The following is an 18525-nucleotide window of genomic DNA, read 5'->3' on the forward strand; positions in this document are numbered from 1 at the left end:
TAGAGCACAGGCTCAGCAGTTGTATGTGGACTTGGTAGCTCCATGGCGCGTACGATCTTCTCGGATAAGGGAATGAACCTGTGTCCTTTGCATTGCCAGGTGGATTCTTTACCACTGAGCCACCAGGGAAGCTGAGAGAAACCCTCTTCTAGTAACAAGTAAAAGTCTGTAACACAAAATTTTTAAAATATTGATGTTCTTTTTTTTGGACTAATAATAAAATTAACTTTGTCCTTCAAATGTCAACATTTAGGAAATTGTATCAACACCTTATTAACTTAGCCTTCAGACTTAAACATCAGAGAAATAACCCTCCTTCCTCCGAACTTTCTTTCCACCGCTGTAGGAATTTTATTATTCAACGAGAGCGGTACTAAATTATCTTCTACATAAAGCCCATGATAAGATGTGTTGACAACAAAGCAACTGCTTCTTCCAAACCTGACATCTGAGATACCCAGAAAAAACCCTGGTGCTCTGATACTGATAAGAAGTTTCCCAAGTCTTGTCTAAAGCAGCGACTGAGTCAGGTATGACAGCTGCACTGGGCTGGAGTCGACTGCTGGGTAACCTGAATTACTTCTATTTTCCTCTTCCTCCACTAACGTGGTAAGCCTCTTGACTGTGTTTAAATTTCTGATTGATATAAATTCTTCAAAGTAAAAGATATGCTACTGCAAATGGTGATTCAGCAAGAGTTATCTGCTACAGGAAAGGTATGCATGTTTAGTTTCCTGAAGTAGGACCTTATGATGAGGAACACTGAAGAAGAAATAGAAGCAACTTTAGATATCCCCTGGAGAAGGAAATGGCATCCCACTCCAGTATTCTTGCCTGGAGAATCCCGTGGACTGAGGAGACTGGTAGGCTACAGTCCATGGGGTCACAAGAACTGGACATGACCTAGCAACTAAACTACCACCAAGTTTACACTTTGTCAGACTGAATATGACCATCACAGAAGCTTTCCAACATTATGTCTTGTAGTTTCACCCTTAAAGAGGAACATAATAGATCAGGGGTCAGCAAACATTTTATATAAAGTGACTGCATTAGGTTTTGTAGGCTATATGGTCTTTACTGAAACTATTCATCTCTGGTGCTATGATGTAAAAGCCCCACAGATAATTATAAATACATGAGCATGGCTACTTTCTAATAAAACTTTATCTACAAAAATAAGCAGGACACTAGGTATCAGTTCAGTTCAGTCCCTCAGTCATGTCCAACTCTTTGCGACCCCATGGACTGCAGTCATGCACGCCAGGCTTCCTTGTTCATCATCACCAATTCCGGAGGCTTGCTCAAACTCATGTCTATCAAGTCAGTAATGCCATCTCATCCCCTGTCGTCCTCTGCTCCTCCCGCTTTTAATCTTTCCCAGCACCAGGGTCTTTTCAAATGACTCAGTTCTTCACATCAGGTGGCCAAAGTATTGGAGTTTCAGCTTCAACATCAGTCCTTCCGATGCATATGCAGGACTGATTTCCTTTAGGATGGACTGGTTGGATCTCCTTGCAGTCCAAGGGACTCTCAACAGTCTTCTCCAACACCACAGTTCAAAAGCATCAATTCTTTGGCGCTCAGCTTTCTTCACAGTTCAACTCTCACACCCATACATGACTATTAGAAACACCATAGCTTTGGCTAGACGGACCTTTGTTGGCAAAGTAACATCTCTGCTTTTTTAACATGCTGTCTAGGTTGGTCATAACTTTTCTTCCAAGAAGCAAGCGTCTTACGGATATTCCTAACACAGATGAGGCAGTGTACATTCAAGCCACTTAACATGGTTCATGTAATGTAGTAATGTAGTAAAGTCGCTCAGTCGTGTCTGACTCTTTGCGGGTCCCATGGACTGTAGCCTATCAAGCTCCTCCATCCATGGGATTTTCCAGGCAAGAGTGCTGGAGTGGATTGCCATTTCCTTCTCCAGGGCCTTCTCCATGGGATCTTCCCGACCCAGGAATCAAACCCGGGTCTCCCGCATTGCAGGCAGACGTTTTACCATCTGAGCCACTTAGAAACAGCATTAAGAAGTAAGGATAACTTTTCCACTGTTTTTATAAGGAAAACCTCAGTTACTACAATTAATTAAAAAGCAATTCTGATATTAGAGAAATGCAAATCAAAACTACAATGAGGTATCACCTCATACCAGTCAGAATGACCACCATTAAAAATTCTACAAATGATAAATCCTGGAGAGGATGTGGAAAGAAGGGAACCCTCTTGCTACTGGTGGGAATATAAATTGATATAGTCACTATGGAGACTCCTTAAACAGCTAGGAACAGAACTACCATATGACACAAAAATCCCACTACTGGGCATATACCCTGAGAAAACCATAACTGAAAGAGATGCATGTACCCAAATGTTTGTGGCAGCACTTTTTACAATAGCCAGGACGTGGAAGTAACCTAGATGTCCACTGACAGATGAATCTTACAGAAATCGTGGTGTGTGTGTGTAATGGAATATTACTCAACTATAAAAAAGAACACATTAGAGTCAGTCCTAATGAGGTGGTTGAACCTAGAGCCTATTATACTGAGTAAAGGAAGTCAGAAAGACATTGTATATTAACGCATGCGTATGAATCTGGAAAGACAGTACTGATGAACCTATCTGCAGGGCAGCTATGGAGACAGAGACACAGGGAACAGATTTGTGGACACAGCTGCGGAAGCAGAGGGTGGGACAAATCGAGAGAACAGCATGGAAACATATCTATCACCATATGTAAAATAGATAGCCAGTGGGAATTTGCTGTGTGACACAGGGAGCTCAACTCAGTGCCCTGGGACAACCCAGAGGGGTGGGATGGAGAGGGAGATGGAAGGGGAGTTGAGGAGGGAGGGGACATATATATATCTGGGGCCAGTTCATGTTGATATATGGCAAAAACCAACACAATACTGTAACGCAATTATCCTCCAATTAAAAAAATTTGCTAACACAATTAGCATATTATAGGAAGTAACAATAACACTTTAAATGTTAAAAAACAATTAAAAATATGTTGGTAATAAGAAGAAACAGACTAAAGAGGAATATGACTTAATTTTTTGAAGTTTATTTTTCAAGCTAATTATCAAATATATTTCACAAAGATATAAAAAATCATGGCCTCTGTATTTGTTAGAATTTAGAAATAAGTTTTTATCTTTCAGTTAGTAAGATCTATGAATATTCATGAAAGACTTGCTATCAGTGCTATAGGTCAATTTGATTCTTTATCCACCTCCTCACAGCTGGCTAACATTTTGGGCCACCTGCCAGCATCCTGACTAACCCTCTACCTTTGCATTCTGATACATTTGTCATCTGATTTTTGTCAGATAGAAGCATAATTGAATAATTATTCCCTCTTGTAGGTGAAATTAACAAAGCACTGACTGGACAAAAGCCTTCTCTTAGCAGACCATTTATAAATTCATGGCTTTGACATCTGTGTCCTTCTCGATTCATTGCCCAGAATTCATTTGTCACTAGAACAGCTCACATGGTGAACAGATAAAGATGGGAAATCCTTTATCCCTTAGAAATGCCTCACAAACTTTTGGACACTAAAGGATAAGACTGAGATGCATGAAGAAACAACTCCTAGTAAACACTAGCATCATTGTTTGTATATAAATAACCAGAGAAGGAAAAGGTTTATAACAAAAAGGAGATAATAAATAAGTCAAAACAGACTGTTCTTTTCACAGTATATGAACCACATAGAGGAAAACTTTAGTGAAATAATAGTCAATGATAAAATGACTGTCACAGATCAAGGAAAATGCACTACTAGGTAACTACGTCATCAAACAATCGCAAGAGTTTTAAAAAACTAATTTATATAATAAGGTTATCTTAAAAATCAACTGTTTATTTAGAAATTGGAACATTTTCTCATCATTAACATAATACTGACTGGGCCCACACTAAAGCTTAGCTAGGCTAAATTGTTGCTGTAATATACACTGAAAAATTATACTAAAAAAGGTAGAAAATGATAGTACTGCAATATCACAGAACAAAACCAAAATAATAAATGTGGGGAAAATGAATCTGAAGATGAGGAAGGACACAGTGAATTATGGAAATACTGAAGGAAACCTCTAAGCACTATGACACAGAGTCAGTGACTGGTCATACTGAGATAAGTTATGGAAAAGTCAAGTACTATACAAAAGGCAGGTGAAGATGCCTAAACTGGCAGCAAACTTTTATAATGTATAAATTTAACGTGAATCTCATGTTTATCAGCCATAACTCAGGAGTGGAATTAACGTTTATTGAGCAACTACTTTATGTCAAGCACCTCATTTAGACTTTTGACTGATTCTATGAAGCTAGATTATAATCTTCATTTTTCAGATAAGGAAACTGAAGTTCAGAGGAATAAAATAACTTGCCCAAATTACTGTTCTTAATCAGATACCTAGGAACTAGTCATCTGATGAAGCAGGGATTTAATTCAAGGTCTGACTGCAAAATTTTGTGCTTTCCATTATTCATGATGCCACATTTTGTGCTTTTCAGATGGAGAAAAAGGAAAGAGGAACTCAAGTGCCCTAATGAGCACCTGTTGGAAAAGAATGAGGAAAGAGAAAAGCATTGAGAAAGATTAAAGATTAATAAAACTTCAGGGCAAAGTGAGGAAAATGGGAACGTTCTGCCTTACCCATGCCATCTGAGTAAAGGAATGAGGTGACAAAGCAAAAAGACACTAAAAAGGAGAGCAACCAAGCAGAAATGGGGGAGGAGTCAATACACTCTAGAGTTCAGCTTGCAAGGGAAAGGCATTCGTAAACCTGGAATTCGTAACAGAGGCGATTTCTTATTAGCATAGACCAAGATTCCAGTGTATGTATCTGCCACTCTGTTCTGCCGCCCTCTTCTGACCTGTGTGTGAGATTTCCTGTTATGAGGCAGATCTGCTTTCTTTTACAGAAGCTGAAAATGAGAAAAAGTTGCTTTCCCTCCTTTGCAAGTTAGGCACGAGTCCATGACTGAGGCTCCACTAATGATACACACCTAAATCTCTGTCTACTTTTCAGAGGCAGCAATGCCTACTATTGTGCACTATCGCTGTTTACTTGCTAAATCACGTCAGACTCTGCGATCCCAGGCACAGTAGCCCTCCAAGGCTCCTCTGTCCATGGGATTACCAGGCAAGAATACTGGAGTGGGCCACCACTTCCTTCTCCAGGGGATCTCTCCGACCCTGGGATCCAACCTGAGTCGCCGGCTAGGAAGGCAGATTCTTTACCAATGAACCACCAAAGGAGTCCACTACTGTGTACATCTTAAATAAATTTGAAAAATAGGATGATTCCCTGAGTTTTTGGTTCAAAAGTATCTGATGTGGTTTTTGGTTCAAAAGTATCTGGAATTTTAATAAAAGGTCCCAGACATTGTGATGGTCTGTCAAGATTGGGAAATAATGACTTAGGAAATGGCTGTCTGAAAACTCTGCTTTGCATAAACAAAGTTCTCAACTTAATAATCCTGACAATTTATAAATTAGAGAAGCAGTATACTGAGAAGGACCTCATAAGGAAGCTGAATTTTGTTCTGACCATATGAGAGGGGAAGAAAACTTTCATTTTCCTTGTAATGAAGGGCAATGAAAATAACATTCTTTTCCAATACCAGAGAAGATGTCTCCTTTAGGGCCTCTACATTTTTATGCAAACTATAATTTTGCAAAACTGTTATCAGTTCTGAGGAAGTTTCAAAACAACAAATTATTTCTTCATGCTCCAACAGTATCAATTAGTCCAATTCTGGAGGATGCCAACTCTGATTATGACTAAAAGTGGAGTCTGCTAGGCTTCTACAGAGAAATTTACTCTTTTCCCTTTTATAATGAGAAGATATTTTGTGGGGGAGATTCTCAGAAACAAACAACTGAAGTATGCCATTCTTAACCAAATTTTCAGACTGTTCATGTATTTTATATACATCACCTTTTCAGTAGCTATGAAGATGGGCATGATTTTGCTACTTAGTGCTAAGCCTTATTTTTATGATTAATTATATGCTTTGCCCAAATTCCCTTTTGTTAGGTATCAATATCATAACTGTTTTTTCTTATTTGCTTGAGTATCTTTTTTTTGTCCTGACTTTTCTATGTAATTTTGTTTTAGGTGTACCATAGAATCAGGGTTTCTCTTGTGTTCCAACCTAAAATTCTTTTTCTTTTATAAATTAGTTTAGTCCATGTACACTACTGATATGAAAAATTTTCTTGTTCCTATCAATGTTACTCTGTATCTGCAGTTTTTGTTTTATTTTGTTTTTCAAGCAGTTCAACTGCACAACCTTTTCCCTTTTTTCTTAAGTATTAATTCTTTTATTTACGAAGTATGCCTTTTTTGTTCTAATAGCTAACTTTACAATTACAACCTTACAGAATATCTTCTGTTTGTCTCTTTTTAATAGTATTTACTAATCTCCTATCACAAGTAATGATAGTTACTGTATTTACTTGGTTCTTCCCCTTTCCTTTCCTCTTCTTAATCACCCAATTATTTTTTAGTTATAGAGCTATATTGATAATACTAACAAAAATTACAGAAATGGCCATAAAGTTAGTACATAGTTTTATTTTTCAAAATAGCTAGAAATCAAATTATATCATGATTCATTTGACCTGATGGAGGTAATACTGCTTCTTTTTTTTTTTTAAGTCAATTCTACTAAGGTAAAATTTACATGCAATAAAACTCACTCTCTTTGCCCTTTTTGATGTATAATCCTATGTGATTTGACAAACACACTAGTTATACAATCACCACCACAATCAAGACACAGACAGGATTGATGACCACAAGCTTCACCATTCAATTTTAATCAACAGTATCATTTTAATATTACCTTTGTAGTACTAAATGTACTTATTATGTTAGTTGTCAATTTTAAGTGACATAAACAGCCAACCCTCAAATTATGAAATAATGAATTCCATAAATTCCTATTAAAGATAAATCTGTGTAAGTATTTTGACACTTTTAGTGTATAAAACATTTGTATCTATGCTTCAATCCTAAAATATACATTGGTTTTCAACTTCCTTGTAAAAATATGCACTGGTCATGATCTAACATTTTCCTGGTTTTCCTCCTGATTTTTTGGTTGGTTGAATGTAAAACCACTACATTTCTGATATACAATTGGTAAACTGATAATAAGCAGAAAGCAGTAAACCCACTTTCAGTAACTTTATAAAACTTAAAAAAAAAATTATTTTTTTTTTTATTTGGCCTCACCACATGGCATGTGGAATCTTAGTTCCCCAATCGAGGACTGAACACAGGCACAAGGCAATGAATGCACCGCGTCCTAACCACTGGACTGCCAGGGAATCCCAACGGAAGTTTCATTAGTGATAACAGCAGAAATGAGCACCTCTACAGTACTGTGGAATTACTTGGTGATTAGGAGAGTGAATACTTCAGTTATTGGCTGACTATGTTTTATAAAGGCCTTGCCATTATATATAAAGTGAGACATAAATTGAACTAAGACTCCTAGAAAAATAAACTGTGGTCCCTCCATGCTTATATAGTCTTCAATAGTCTGTTTTTCATAATTCAGTTATTCTTTCTTAAATCTTTACATTACTAATTGCTTAGTAAATCTTTCGTTAAGGAAAACATAAAACTCTTGTTTGCAATAAAAGAATGAGCATCTAGATGACCGACGATATTCGCTGAAGCATGCTCAAACACACAAGACAGGCTAAACCACTTCATGTTACTCACTTCTGTCTTCTCCTACTTTTTTGATTCTGTTGACAAGTGACATTCAATAGCACCACTGAGGCATCTGAATGCTGACCTCTCTTTAATACACCCCTAGAAAATCTGAGTGCTAAAAGCAGCTATATAAAAATATGGAAAGAGAGATTTATGCGTCTCTACTTTATCCCTCCAATGATGGAAAATAGCTCTGCCACTGTTTCAGCTACAACCTCTTTATTCACATGGCTGTAAGTTCTTAATGAATTTCATCAAGAATTCAATTTAAATGTATTAAGCTGCTGTCAGTCCTTCAGTAAGATCAATGAACACCACTCAGGGAGGTATGGAAACAGTTTTCTGAAATCTTCCCCTGAAACAACTTCAAGGCAAGAATGAGATTCAATAAAATGCACTTTAGTAAAGAAACAACAAGGGACAGTCAATAGAACATGAATACTAGAGTCTGGCAGATCTGTGTTTAGAAAAACAAGTTCAAGGCTTGGATATTTAAACGTACCATCCAGGACGTTTCTAAAATCTCTAAGGGCTGTTGTGACGATTATATGTAATACAATAAATAAAGGCAGACTGTATTATTTGGCAACTAGTAGACAAACAGTAGATAATATTAGTTTTTAGTCATTAAGTATACTTGTCATAAAAAAAAAACCACTGCAATTATTAAAAGATATAGCCAATTATTACAGGTTAAAATACATCTAAAACATTCTAGCCACATTCATGTCACAGATCAGAAACATATCTTGAATTGGTTGCAGAAAATACAGTGATAAAATAAGAGCATTTTGCAAAAGAAAGGCAATCCACTTAAATGTTATCATAAAAAGACCTCAATTGTACTGGAGAATTTTCTGTGCACTTTCTGTTTTGGCCTTACTGATTTTTACTGCCAAAGTAATTTCATAGAACATGAATGGGCTGGAGGCATATGTATGCTCAAATGCTTTATGATATCAGTTCAAAATGTATCCTCCTTTTCATCTACTTTTATATAGCAGTTTTATCAACTATACTCTGACCACAGAAATGACTTACTAATTCTAAAGCTTTGAGAAAGGGAAGGTCCAGGGAAAGGTGAGTGAAGGGAGACAGATGCTATTCAACTCAGTTTTAATGATTCAATGCAATAAACATGTGTTATGTACTATCTATAGTCCAGGAGCTGTAGAGCTCAGTAAAGAGCCAAAGATGAGCAAAACATAATCCTGAGGACACTCTATCTGTATACAGCTGTTTATAGCAGAAAGCCTATAAAACACAATCTCACCAAGTATGCAGATAATGTGAGTGAAAGTTCACTACGGACATGAAAAGGAAGCCTTCCACATTTATTGGGATCTATTTTAAAATACTGACTGGTATGCGGTGCTTTATAAATTTAACAGAAACCAATATTTAAATGTTCTTGTTAAATCACAGGGAAGACAGGTTTATACATTTAGTGAAGCCATGGAAAATTTGCTACCAAAGTAAATGATTTTCAACCTAGTATGAAAAATTGTTTTGGGGAAAAACAACTAAATGTCATAAAAACAAACAAACAAATCAAAAGACTCACGTGTTTACGAGAATACCATTAACTTGGGAGTCCTGCCTATCTTATATTAATATAATGTTCTACTATCAAGAGTACACTAAACAAATGTCTTAAACCTTCCTCTAATGGAAACATCTTTCATCTCTATTGGGAACTTTCTCAGTCATGCATAGTTTATTTGAAATCCAAAGGTTCATTTGGTTCTGCCAGACTAAAATTAGATTACTAAAACTAGAATTTTATACTCACCCGATCCTCCTTTTGCCAAGTATTTGTTCTTTGCATAAAGGACAGAATCTAACATAGACTCAAAGAGAAGAAAATAGCCCTATATAAATAAAAAGGAAAAAATGTTTTCAGAAATGTGCAATATCATCATAAGCAGATAACTTTAAATATCTAGGCTACTATTTCAGCAAAAAATAATTTTTTGACTCTACAATATAATAATAGTCTTCAAAGTTTGAAATTACTTTTTGCAGGAAATTCCCCATGTAATAATTAAATCAAGCAAGGGTACAAAGTGGATCCCGAATGTTTATTACAGTAGAATGTAATGAACCTTCTCCACCTGTGCTTCCACTTCCTAGACTATTGTTTCTTCCCCATTAAAAGCAAAGTTTCACATAGAAATTGCTAATATTATATAACTTCCTGGAATACTGCAGTATGAATCTAGACCAATTGTTCTATTTGCCCCCAGAGAACATTTTTGATTGTCACAACTATTTAGGAGGTAAACATCCTTTACTGATAAACATCTTTTACTGACACAGGATGGCCCCCCAAACAAACAAATGTCTGATCTCAAATGTCTATAGGGCTAAGGCTGAGAAACTGGTCTAGAATATCTTTTCCCGAAGTTATTTTCTGCCCAAAGACAATCTCTTTAGAGAGTTTTTTTTAAAAAAAGACGAGAGGGGACTTTTAATCAAAGAGGTGAGGAAGAGCAGATGCTCTATTCTCCTCAGAGAGATTCATAATGCACAATAGCACATTAACAAGTTCTGAAAAGTGTTACAGTGAAGAGTATGGCATATTTCCCGCTTTTTGACTAGAGACCTTTCTTTTTCTGTGTAACATATATCAACATCTTGCAGAACTCTGCTGTCTGAAACACACTGCGTGAAACTTGGCCCCAGTGCACTTCAGATTCTGGAGAACACCACTGACTACTTCACCAAAAACGGATAATCACAGCACAAATGAAAAGATAACTCACCACTTCAGTAAGTCCCCTACATACGAACCAGTTCCATTCTGAGAGCACGGCTGTAAGTCCGATTTGTAAATCCAACAAAGTTAGCCTAAGTAACAAGCTAACACAACTGGCTATATAGTACTATACTGTAACAGGTTTATAATACATTTCATACAATAAAACATAAAAAAACAAAAAATTAAGAAAACGTTTTTACTCTTACAGTAAAGCAACTTGAAAAGTACAGTAGTACAGTGTGATAGCTGGGCATATTTGAATCTTTCAAAGTTTGCTACTTGAAGGTTCGTATGTAGAGGGCTTACTGTATCGGTGTCACATACACAGCATATTCTAGCAGTATGCTACAGTTTATTATAGAAATGATAAAGTAATTATAAGTGAGAGATCAAAGCCAGTTTCTATTAGTCTTCTTCTGGGACCCATCTCCCAATAGCCCTGAACAGTATGGAAAAGTAAGTCTTCAGTACAGTGCTTATTAGCATATAGTAAACCCTATTATTGCTAATATGGATTTAACTCAGATGACCATTATGTCTACTACTGCGGACAGGAATCTCTTAGAAGAAATGGAGTAGCCATCATGGTCAATAAGAGAGTCCAAAATGCAGTACTTGGATGCAATCTCAAAAACGACAGAATGATCTCTATTCGTTTCCAAGGCAAACCATTCAATATCACAGTAATCCAAGTCTATGTCCCAACCAGTAATGCTGAAGAAGCTGACGTTGAATGGTTCTATGAAGACCTACAGGACCTTTTAGAACACCCAAAAAAGATATCCTTTTCATTATAGGGGACTGGAATGCAAAAATAGGAAGTCAAGAAACACCTGGAATAACAGGCACATTTGGCCTTGGTATACAGAATGAAGCAGGGCAAAGAGTTTTGCCAAGAAAATGCACTGGTCATAGCAAACATCCTCTTCCAACAACACAAGAGAAGGCTCTGCACATGGACATCACCAGATGGTCAACACCGAAATCAGACTGATTATATTCTTTGCAGCCAAAGATGGAGAAGCTCTATACAGTCAACAAAAACAAGACCGGGAGCTGACTGTGGCTCAGATCATGAACTCCTTATTGCCAAACTCAGACTAAATTGAAGAAAGTAGGGAAAACCACTAGAACATTCAGGGATGACCTAAATCAAAGCCTTATGATTATACAGTGGATGTGAGAAATAGATTTAAGGGCCTAGATCTGATAGATAGAGTGCCTGATGAACTATGGACGGAGGTTCATGACATTGTACAGGAGACAGGCATCAAGACCATCCCCATGGAAAAGAAATGCAAAAAAACAAAATGGCTGTCTGAGGAGGACTTACAAATAGCTGTGAAAAGAAGAGAAGCGAAAAGCAAAGGAGTCCAGAAAGAAAAACACCAATACAGTATACTAACACATATATATGGAATTTAGAGAGAAGGTAATGATGAGCCTGCAAGCGAGACAGTAAAAGAGACACAGATGTGTAGAGCGGACTTTTGGGCTCGGAGGGAGAGGGAGAGGGTGGGATGATTTGGGAGAATGGCATTGAAACATGTATGTTATCATGTAAGAAACGAATCACCAGTCTATGTTCGATGCAGGATACAGGGTGCTTGGGGCTGGTGCATGGGGATGATCCAGAGAGATGATAGGGGATGGGAGGTGGGAGGGGGGGTTCATGTTTGGGAACTCATGTACACTCGTGGCAGATTCATGTCAATGTATGGCAAAACCAATACAGTATTGTAAAGTAAAATAAAGCAAAAATAAAAATTAAAAAAAAAAAAAAAGAAAAGAAAAGAAAAGGAGAAAAGGAAACATATAAGTATCCGAATGCAGAGTTCCAAAGAATAGCAAGAAGAGATAAGAAAACCTTCCTTGGTGATCAATGCAAAGAAATAGAGGCAAACAGAATGGGAAAGAAGAGATCTCTTCAAGAAAATTAGAGATACCAAGGGAACATTTCATGCAAGGATGGGCTCAATAAAGGACAGAAATGGTAGGGACCTAACAGAAGCAGAAGATATTAAGGAGAGGTGGCAAGAATACAGAGAAGAACTGTACAAAAAAGATCTTCGAGACCAAGATAATCACAATGGTGTGATCACTCACCTAGAGCCAGACATCCTGGAATGTGAAGTCAAGTAGGCCTTAGAAAGCATCACAATGAACAAAGCTAGTGGAGGTGATGGAATTCCAGTGGAGCTATTTCAAATCCTGAAAGATGATGCTGTGAAAGTGCTGCATTCAGTATGCCAGCAAGTTTGGAAAACTCAGCAGTGGCCACAGGACTGGAAAAGGTCCGTTTTTATTCCAATCCCAAAGAAAGGCAATGCCAAAGAATGCTCAAACTACCACACAATTGCACTCATTTCACACGCTAGTAAAGAAATGCTCAAAATCCTCCAAGCCAGGCTTCAGAAATACGTGAACCGTGAACTTCCTGATGTTCAAGCTGGATTTAGAAAAGGCAGAGGAACCAGAGATCAAATTGCCAACATCTGCTGGAGCATCGAAAAAGCAAGAGAGTTCCAGAAAACATCTATTTCTGCCTCATTGACTATGCCAAAGCCTTTGACTGTGTGGATCATAATAAACTATGGACAATTCTGAAAGAGATAGGAATACCAGACCACCTGACCTGCCTCTTGAGAAACCTGTATGCAGGTCAGGAATCAACAGTTAGAACTGGACATGGAACAACAGACTGGTTCCAAACAGGAAAAAGGAGTATGTCAAGGCTGTATATTGTCACCCTGCTTATTTAACTTATATGCAGAGTACATCATGAGAAACGCTGGACTGGAAGAAGCACAATCTGGAAACAAGATTGCCAGGAGAAACATCAATAACCTCAGATATGCAGATGACACCACCCTTATGGCAGAAAGTGAAGAGGAACTAAAAAGCCTCTTGATGAAAGTGAAAGTGGAGAAAGTAAAAAAGTTGGCTTAAAGCTCAACATTCAGAAAACTTAGATCATGGCATCTGGTCCCATCACTTCATGGCAAATAGATAGGGAAACAGCGGAAACAATGTCAAGACTTTATTTTGGGGGGCTCCAAAATCACTGCAGATGGTGACTGCAGCCATGAAACTAAAAGACGCTTACTCCTTGGAAGAAAAGTTATGACCTACCTAGATAACATGTTGAAAAGCAGAGACATTACTCTGCCAACAAAGGTCCGTCTAATCAAGGCTATGGTTTTTCCAGTAGTCATGTATGGATGTGAGAGTTGGACTGTGAAGAAAGCTGAGCGCCAAAGAATTGATGCTTTTGAACTGTGGTGTTGGAGAAGACTCTTGAGAGTCCCTTGGACCGCAAGGAGCTCCAACTAGTCCATTCGGAAGGAAATCAGCCCTGGGATTTCTTTGGAAGGAATGATGCTAAAGCTGAAACTCCAGTACTTTGGCCACCTCATGCGAAGAGCTGACTCATTGGAAAAGACTCTGATGCTGGGAGGGATTGGGAGCAGGAGGAGAAGGGGACAACAGAGGATGAGATGGCTGGATGGCATCACTGACTTGATGGACGTGAGTCTGAGTGAACTCCGGGAGCTGGTGATGGACAGGGAGGCCTGGCGTGCTGAGATTCATAGGGTCGCAAAGAGTCGGACACGACTGAGTGACTGAATGAATGAATGCTAAAGGTGAACAAATATCAGTGTTACCCTCACTCAGCATTGTGAAACAAAACTGTTTTCATTTGCTCTGTGCACAAATTAAGTGTCTAACAAGATCAATATACAACACAATGAACGATGTTTCAAAGGTTTCTATACAACCAGAAAAATCTGCAAAGCCTGAATCGGTAATTTTCCCAAGAGATTAGCAGCAAATTTAAATTTACAGAAAACACAGTTCTCATGTTTGAATCACTTATAATGGAACCTAATTAAACTGCTGCTATCAACTCTACACTGGCATTTACCTTTTCCCCCCAACTCACTAATTTATTGATAAGAAAGTAACTGCCTACAAAACACAGACTTAGCAACAAAACTCTTATTAATGTGTTTACTTAGGAAAATTAAGGATTTGGACTTCCCTAGTGGCTCAGACAGTAAAGATCTGCCTGCACTAGAGGAGACCCAGGTTCAATCCCTGGGTCCAGAGATCCCCTGGAGAGGGAAATGGCAACCCACTCCAGTATTCTTGCCTGGGAAATCCCATGGACAGAGGAGCCTGGCAGGCTACAGCCCGTGGGGTCTCAAGGAGTTGGACGCAACTGAATATGCGTGCATACATGCATGATAATAACAGTGACAATAACAATGGTATTCTATATCACAGTGCTGTTGCGAGACCTAAATATGTTAATAAATGTAAAAGGGTTTACAGCAGTAAATCTTATCAGTTTAACTAAAAAAAATAAGTACTTAAAATTATATTTGTAAAGGCTTCTGAGATTTTTTAAATTATGTTTAATACATTAGAGAACGAAGGTTTACCAGATTCTTCAGAATCATATAGTATTTACTTAGTGAATGGTCCTTTATTAAAAATCCTTGACTCAGAACTAAAATTCCTTTTCTTTTTTCCCCAGGAGTCACTTTTTTCCAGACTATCCAAGACTATGTATATGTGTGTGCATACAAAAAATAAAAAGACCCTTCTTTAAAATCCTTGAAATTTCTTTGAAATTCATAAACAAAATTTTAAGCCCAATCAAAATAATCTGATCAAGTTGGCCAAATTAGTGCCAATTCAAACTTCAAGGTTCTCAGATTTTTTTCCCCTGAGTTAAAAATGTCAATTTTTCTTAATCCTCTGAAGTTTGGTATTTATACTTAAAAGAATTTCCTATTTATGTCTACTTCCATTCAAAATAAAAAATATCAATAAGCCCTTTTCCACATACCGCAGAATGATTACCCAGAATCCTGATCAAACAATATTAGAAAGCGCTTCTGAGGTTCTAACTATTTGAACAACGTAATTTTCACATCAGAGAAATCAGTACTAGTGAGGTTAAGTGACTTATTTTAGGATATGTAGCTGGAAAAATAACTCTGGACAATCTTCAGATCCCATCATAAACACTGGCTTTAAGATTCAATTCCAAATGCTGCTAACCAAACTCAACCTGAGATAGAGGGCAAGCAAACAAAGGAAGGATAATCATCCCTTGAAGCACGAACATCCTTTCCTAGATGCCACGCCTTTACGTCACAATTTTTAGAGCGAGCCACCATTATTAAGTAGGAGAATTTCTGAAAGCAAACGATCAAATGTTTTTGTTGATACATGTAAAGGATTTAGCACAGTGCCTGGCACAGAGTTAACACATAAAACCTATTAAAGACTATATCACACGACTCTATTTTGGCAGAAGTCATACAGGGTCTGCTACTATGGGATAGAACTGGGCTAAAATGGTAGAAGCAGGTTTTCTTCTTTCCCCATTCCCTTCCCCGCCTTTTTCTCTCTTCATTGGTGTATAATTTTAAACAATACTTTAAATCTATTTAACCTTGGTGTTTTTAATAATTTTGTTTGTTTTGGTTGTGCTAGATGTCCACTGCTGCACTTTTCCCTAGTTACAGCAAGCAGGGTCCACTCTAGCTGCGGTACACGGTCTCACTGTGGTGGCTGTGTTACAGAGCACGGGCTCGGTGGCGGGGCGGGGGTGGGGGTCGCTTCAGTAGTTTCGGATCCCGGGCTCTAGAGCACAGGCTCAAGAGGTGTGGCAAATGGGCCTAACTGCTCTGTGGCATGTGGGATCTTCCCAAACAGGGATCAAACCTCTCTCCAGCACGGGCAGGCGAGCTCCTCACCACTGAGCCACCAGGGAAGACCCTATATCAATTTCTGATAATACCTTTCTTCATTTCTGTAGCAAGATATTTGAATGGACATGAACTTGGGCAAACTCCAGGAGATGGTGAGGGACAGGGAAGCCTGGCTTGCTGCAGTCCATGGGGTCACAAAGAATCGGATTACAACTTGTCAACTGAACAACAGTAAGATATTTCTAGTATAAGTATACGACAAGGGCTCTATTCTGTCAGAGTACTTTTCTAAACTTTATGGTAAAGATCAACTGAACTAGCAAATCAGTAGAACAGCATTTCTTCAAAACAACAATGGATTACACATATTCATATTTAGCCTATCTACTAAATATGCCACATTATTATTATTATGGTCTAATTTTGCAGCTAGTGGGCTCTTAGTTCCCCTATGAGGGATCAAACTTAGGCCCTGGCAGTGAAAACGCCGAGTCCTAACCACTGGCATACGTGCACGCTCAGCTGGGTCTGGCTCTTTGCAAACCCATGGACTGTTTAGTCCACAAGGCTCCTCAGGACATGAGATTATACTGGCAAGAATATTGGACTGGGTTCCCATTTCCTCCTCCAGGGGAATCTGCCTGACCTAGAGATTGAACCTGTGTCTCCTGCACTGGCAGGCGGATTCTTTACCACTGAGCCACCTGGGAAGCCCCTCTAACCACTGGACCACCAGGGAAAACTCAAGCCACATTATTTAATACTTGATGAAGACTGACAATTTTACTAGTCATTTATTTCACTTAGTATCTGGATATCTGTTCAACTACTACCTCCTCAAAAAGGATTTTCTGGATTCTCCATATTAAATATCTTCTTTCCCCACCAAACTCCACCTCTTTATTCTGCTTTGTACTCTATCATGGCACTTTAATGAGAACTGGTTATTTTAAAAAGCTGTTTTGCTTTCTAAAATTAATTTTCAAATGTTAATAGTGGTAAATATCATCACAGTAATATTATGTGGCCTTTATGGAATATCTTATTAAATTCATCCCTAAAGCACGTTATTATTTTCATTCAGTTGACAAGGAAACTAAGGCTTAGAAATGTTAAATAACCTAAAATCATGAGACTTTAAAAAAACAGCTCACAGTTAAAGAAACAGTTGAACAAGTCAAAATCTGAATCCTGGTCCATCTGACTATAGAGGCCAAGTTCTGAGTAACTATTCTATGTTGCTTCTTATTGATTTACCTGAGTAAAAATAAGACTTGGTATTCATATTATATTATGGAGCTTCCCAGGTGGCTCAGTGGTAAAGAATCCCCCTGCCAATACAGGAGATGCAGGTTTGATCCCTAGGTCAGGAAGATCCCCTGGAGAAGGAAATGGCAACAGTGTCCAGTATTCTTGCCTGGAAAATCCCATGGACATAGCAGCTCAGTGGGCTACAGTCCATGGAGTGGCAAAGAGTCAGACATGACTTATCACACACATTTGTATTATATTATACTACGTGTGTAATTAAGGACTCAAGCGTTCTGAAATAAAAAATACCCAGCACATATTAAACAAGATTAGATTTACAACAGGTACCTGATTGATAATATTTCAGAGTGAAAGCTTAGTTGGCAAGTGGCTGTTAGCCAGCATTCACTGTGAAAAATATTACTTTAGAAAATCCATGAATATATGTAGAAACAAAACAATTATTTGTGAGACAAATTAAAATGTCTAGTTAAGTACATTAGCAGATGAAAAGATTCATATACGGACTGCTCGCAGTTACTGTCCTTTCTCTCAACTTTCCACTTTGCTAAACTTCATTTTACTATAGGCTCCCTACATGACAGAATGGGCTTTAATTTCCTGGGAATTGTCCTTGGTTCTGAACCAAGTCATTTATTACTGATATCAGAAGGCTTTGCTCCAAATGCCCTGCTTGTCTGCAGTGTGATTCAGACTGTAATTTCACAGGCTGCTGCCTTACCTGTAGGGGTACCATCTGGAAGAGAATTATACTCTGTACTTTCTCCCATGATGCTCATGGAGCACTCTTCTTCCCAAATTGACATTCATTTTTTAAAATTAAAATTTGCATTTACACTTCAAAAATTAATTACTACAAAAGGAACACACTGGATCAAATCTGGAACTAAAAGAGCCATTAACATTATTCATTGAAATGAATAATGGAACCTTATTTTTAAATGCCTGTTCATGATATCTATTCTTTGAATAGAAAAAATTAATGATAAAAAGAAAGTTGTGATACCTT

The 18525-nt window shown here is 37.9% G+C and overlaps 1 protein-coding gene across 3 annotated transcripts in view; it reads right to left on the minus strand.

Annotated features, from left to right (window-relative positions):
- PRMT3 (protein arginine methyltransferase 3) overlaps window positions 1–18525 on the minus strand; it is a 138455-nt gene that overhangs the window by 55466 nt on the left and 64464 nt on the right. For all 3 annotated transcript variants that reach the window (XM_004019444.5, XM_012101765.4, XM_060403971.1), the window contains one exon: window positions 9550–9628. In XM_004019444.5, the coding sequence (XP_004019493.2) occupies window positions 9550–9628 (79 nt within the window). The remainder of the gene's footprint in view (window positions 1–9549; window positions 9629–18525) is intronic.

This window comes from Ovis aries, chromosome 21 (genome assembly GCF_016772045.2).
Source record: "Ovis aries strain OAR_USU_Benz2616 breed Rambouillet chromosome 21, ARS-UI_Ramb_v3.0, whole genome shotgun sequence".
NCBI lineage: Eukaryota > Metazoa > Chordata > Mammalia > Artiodactyla > Bovidae > Ovis > Ovis aries.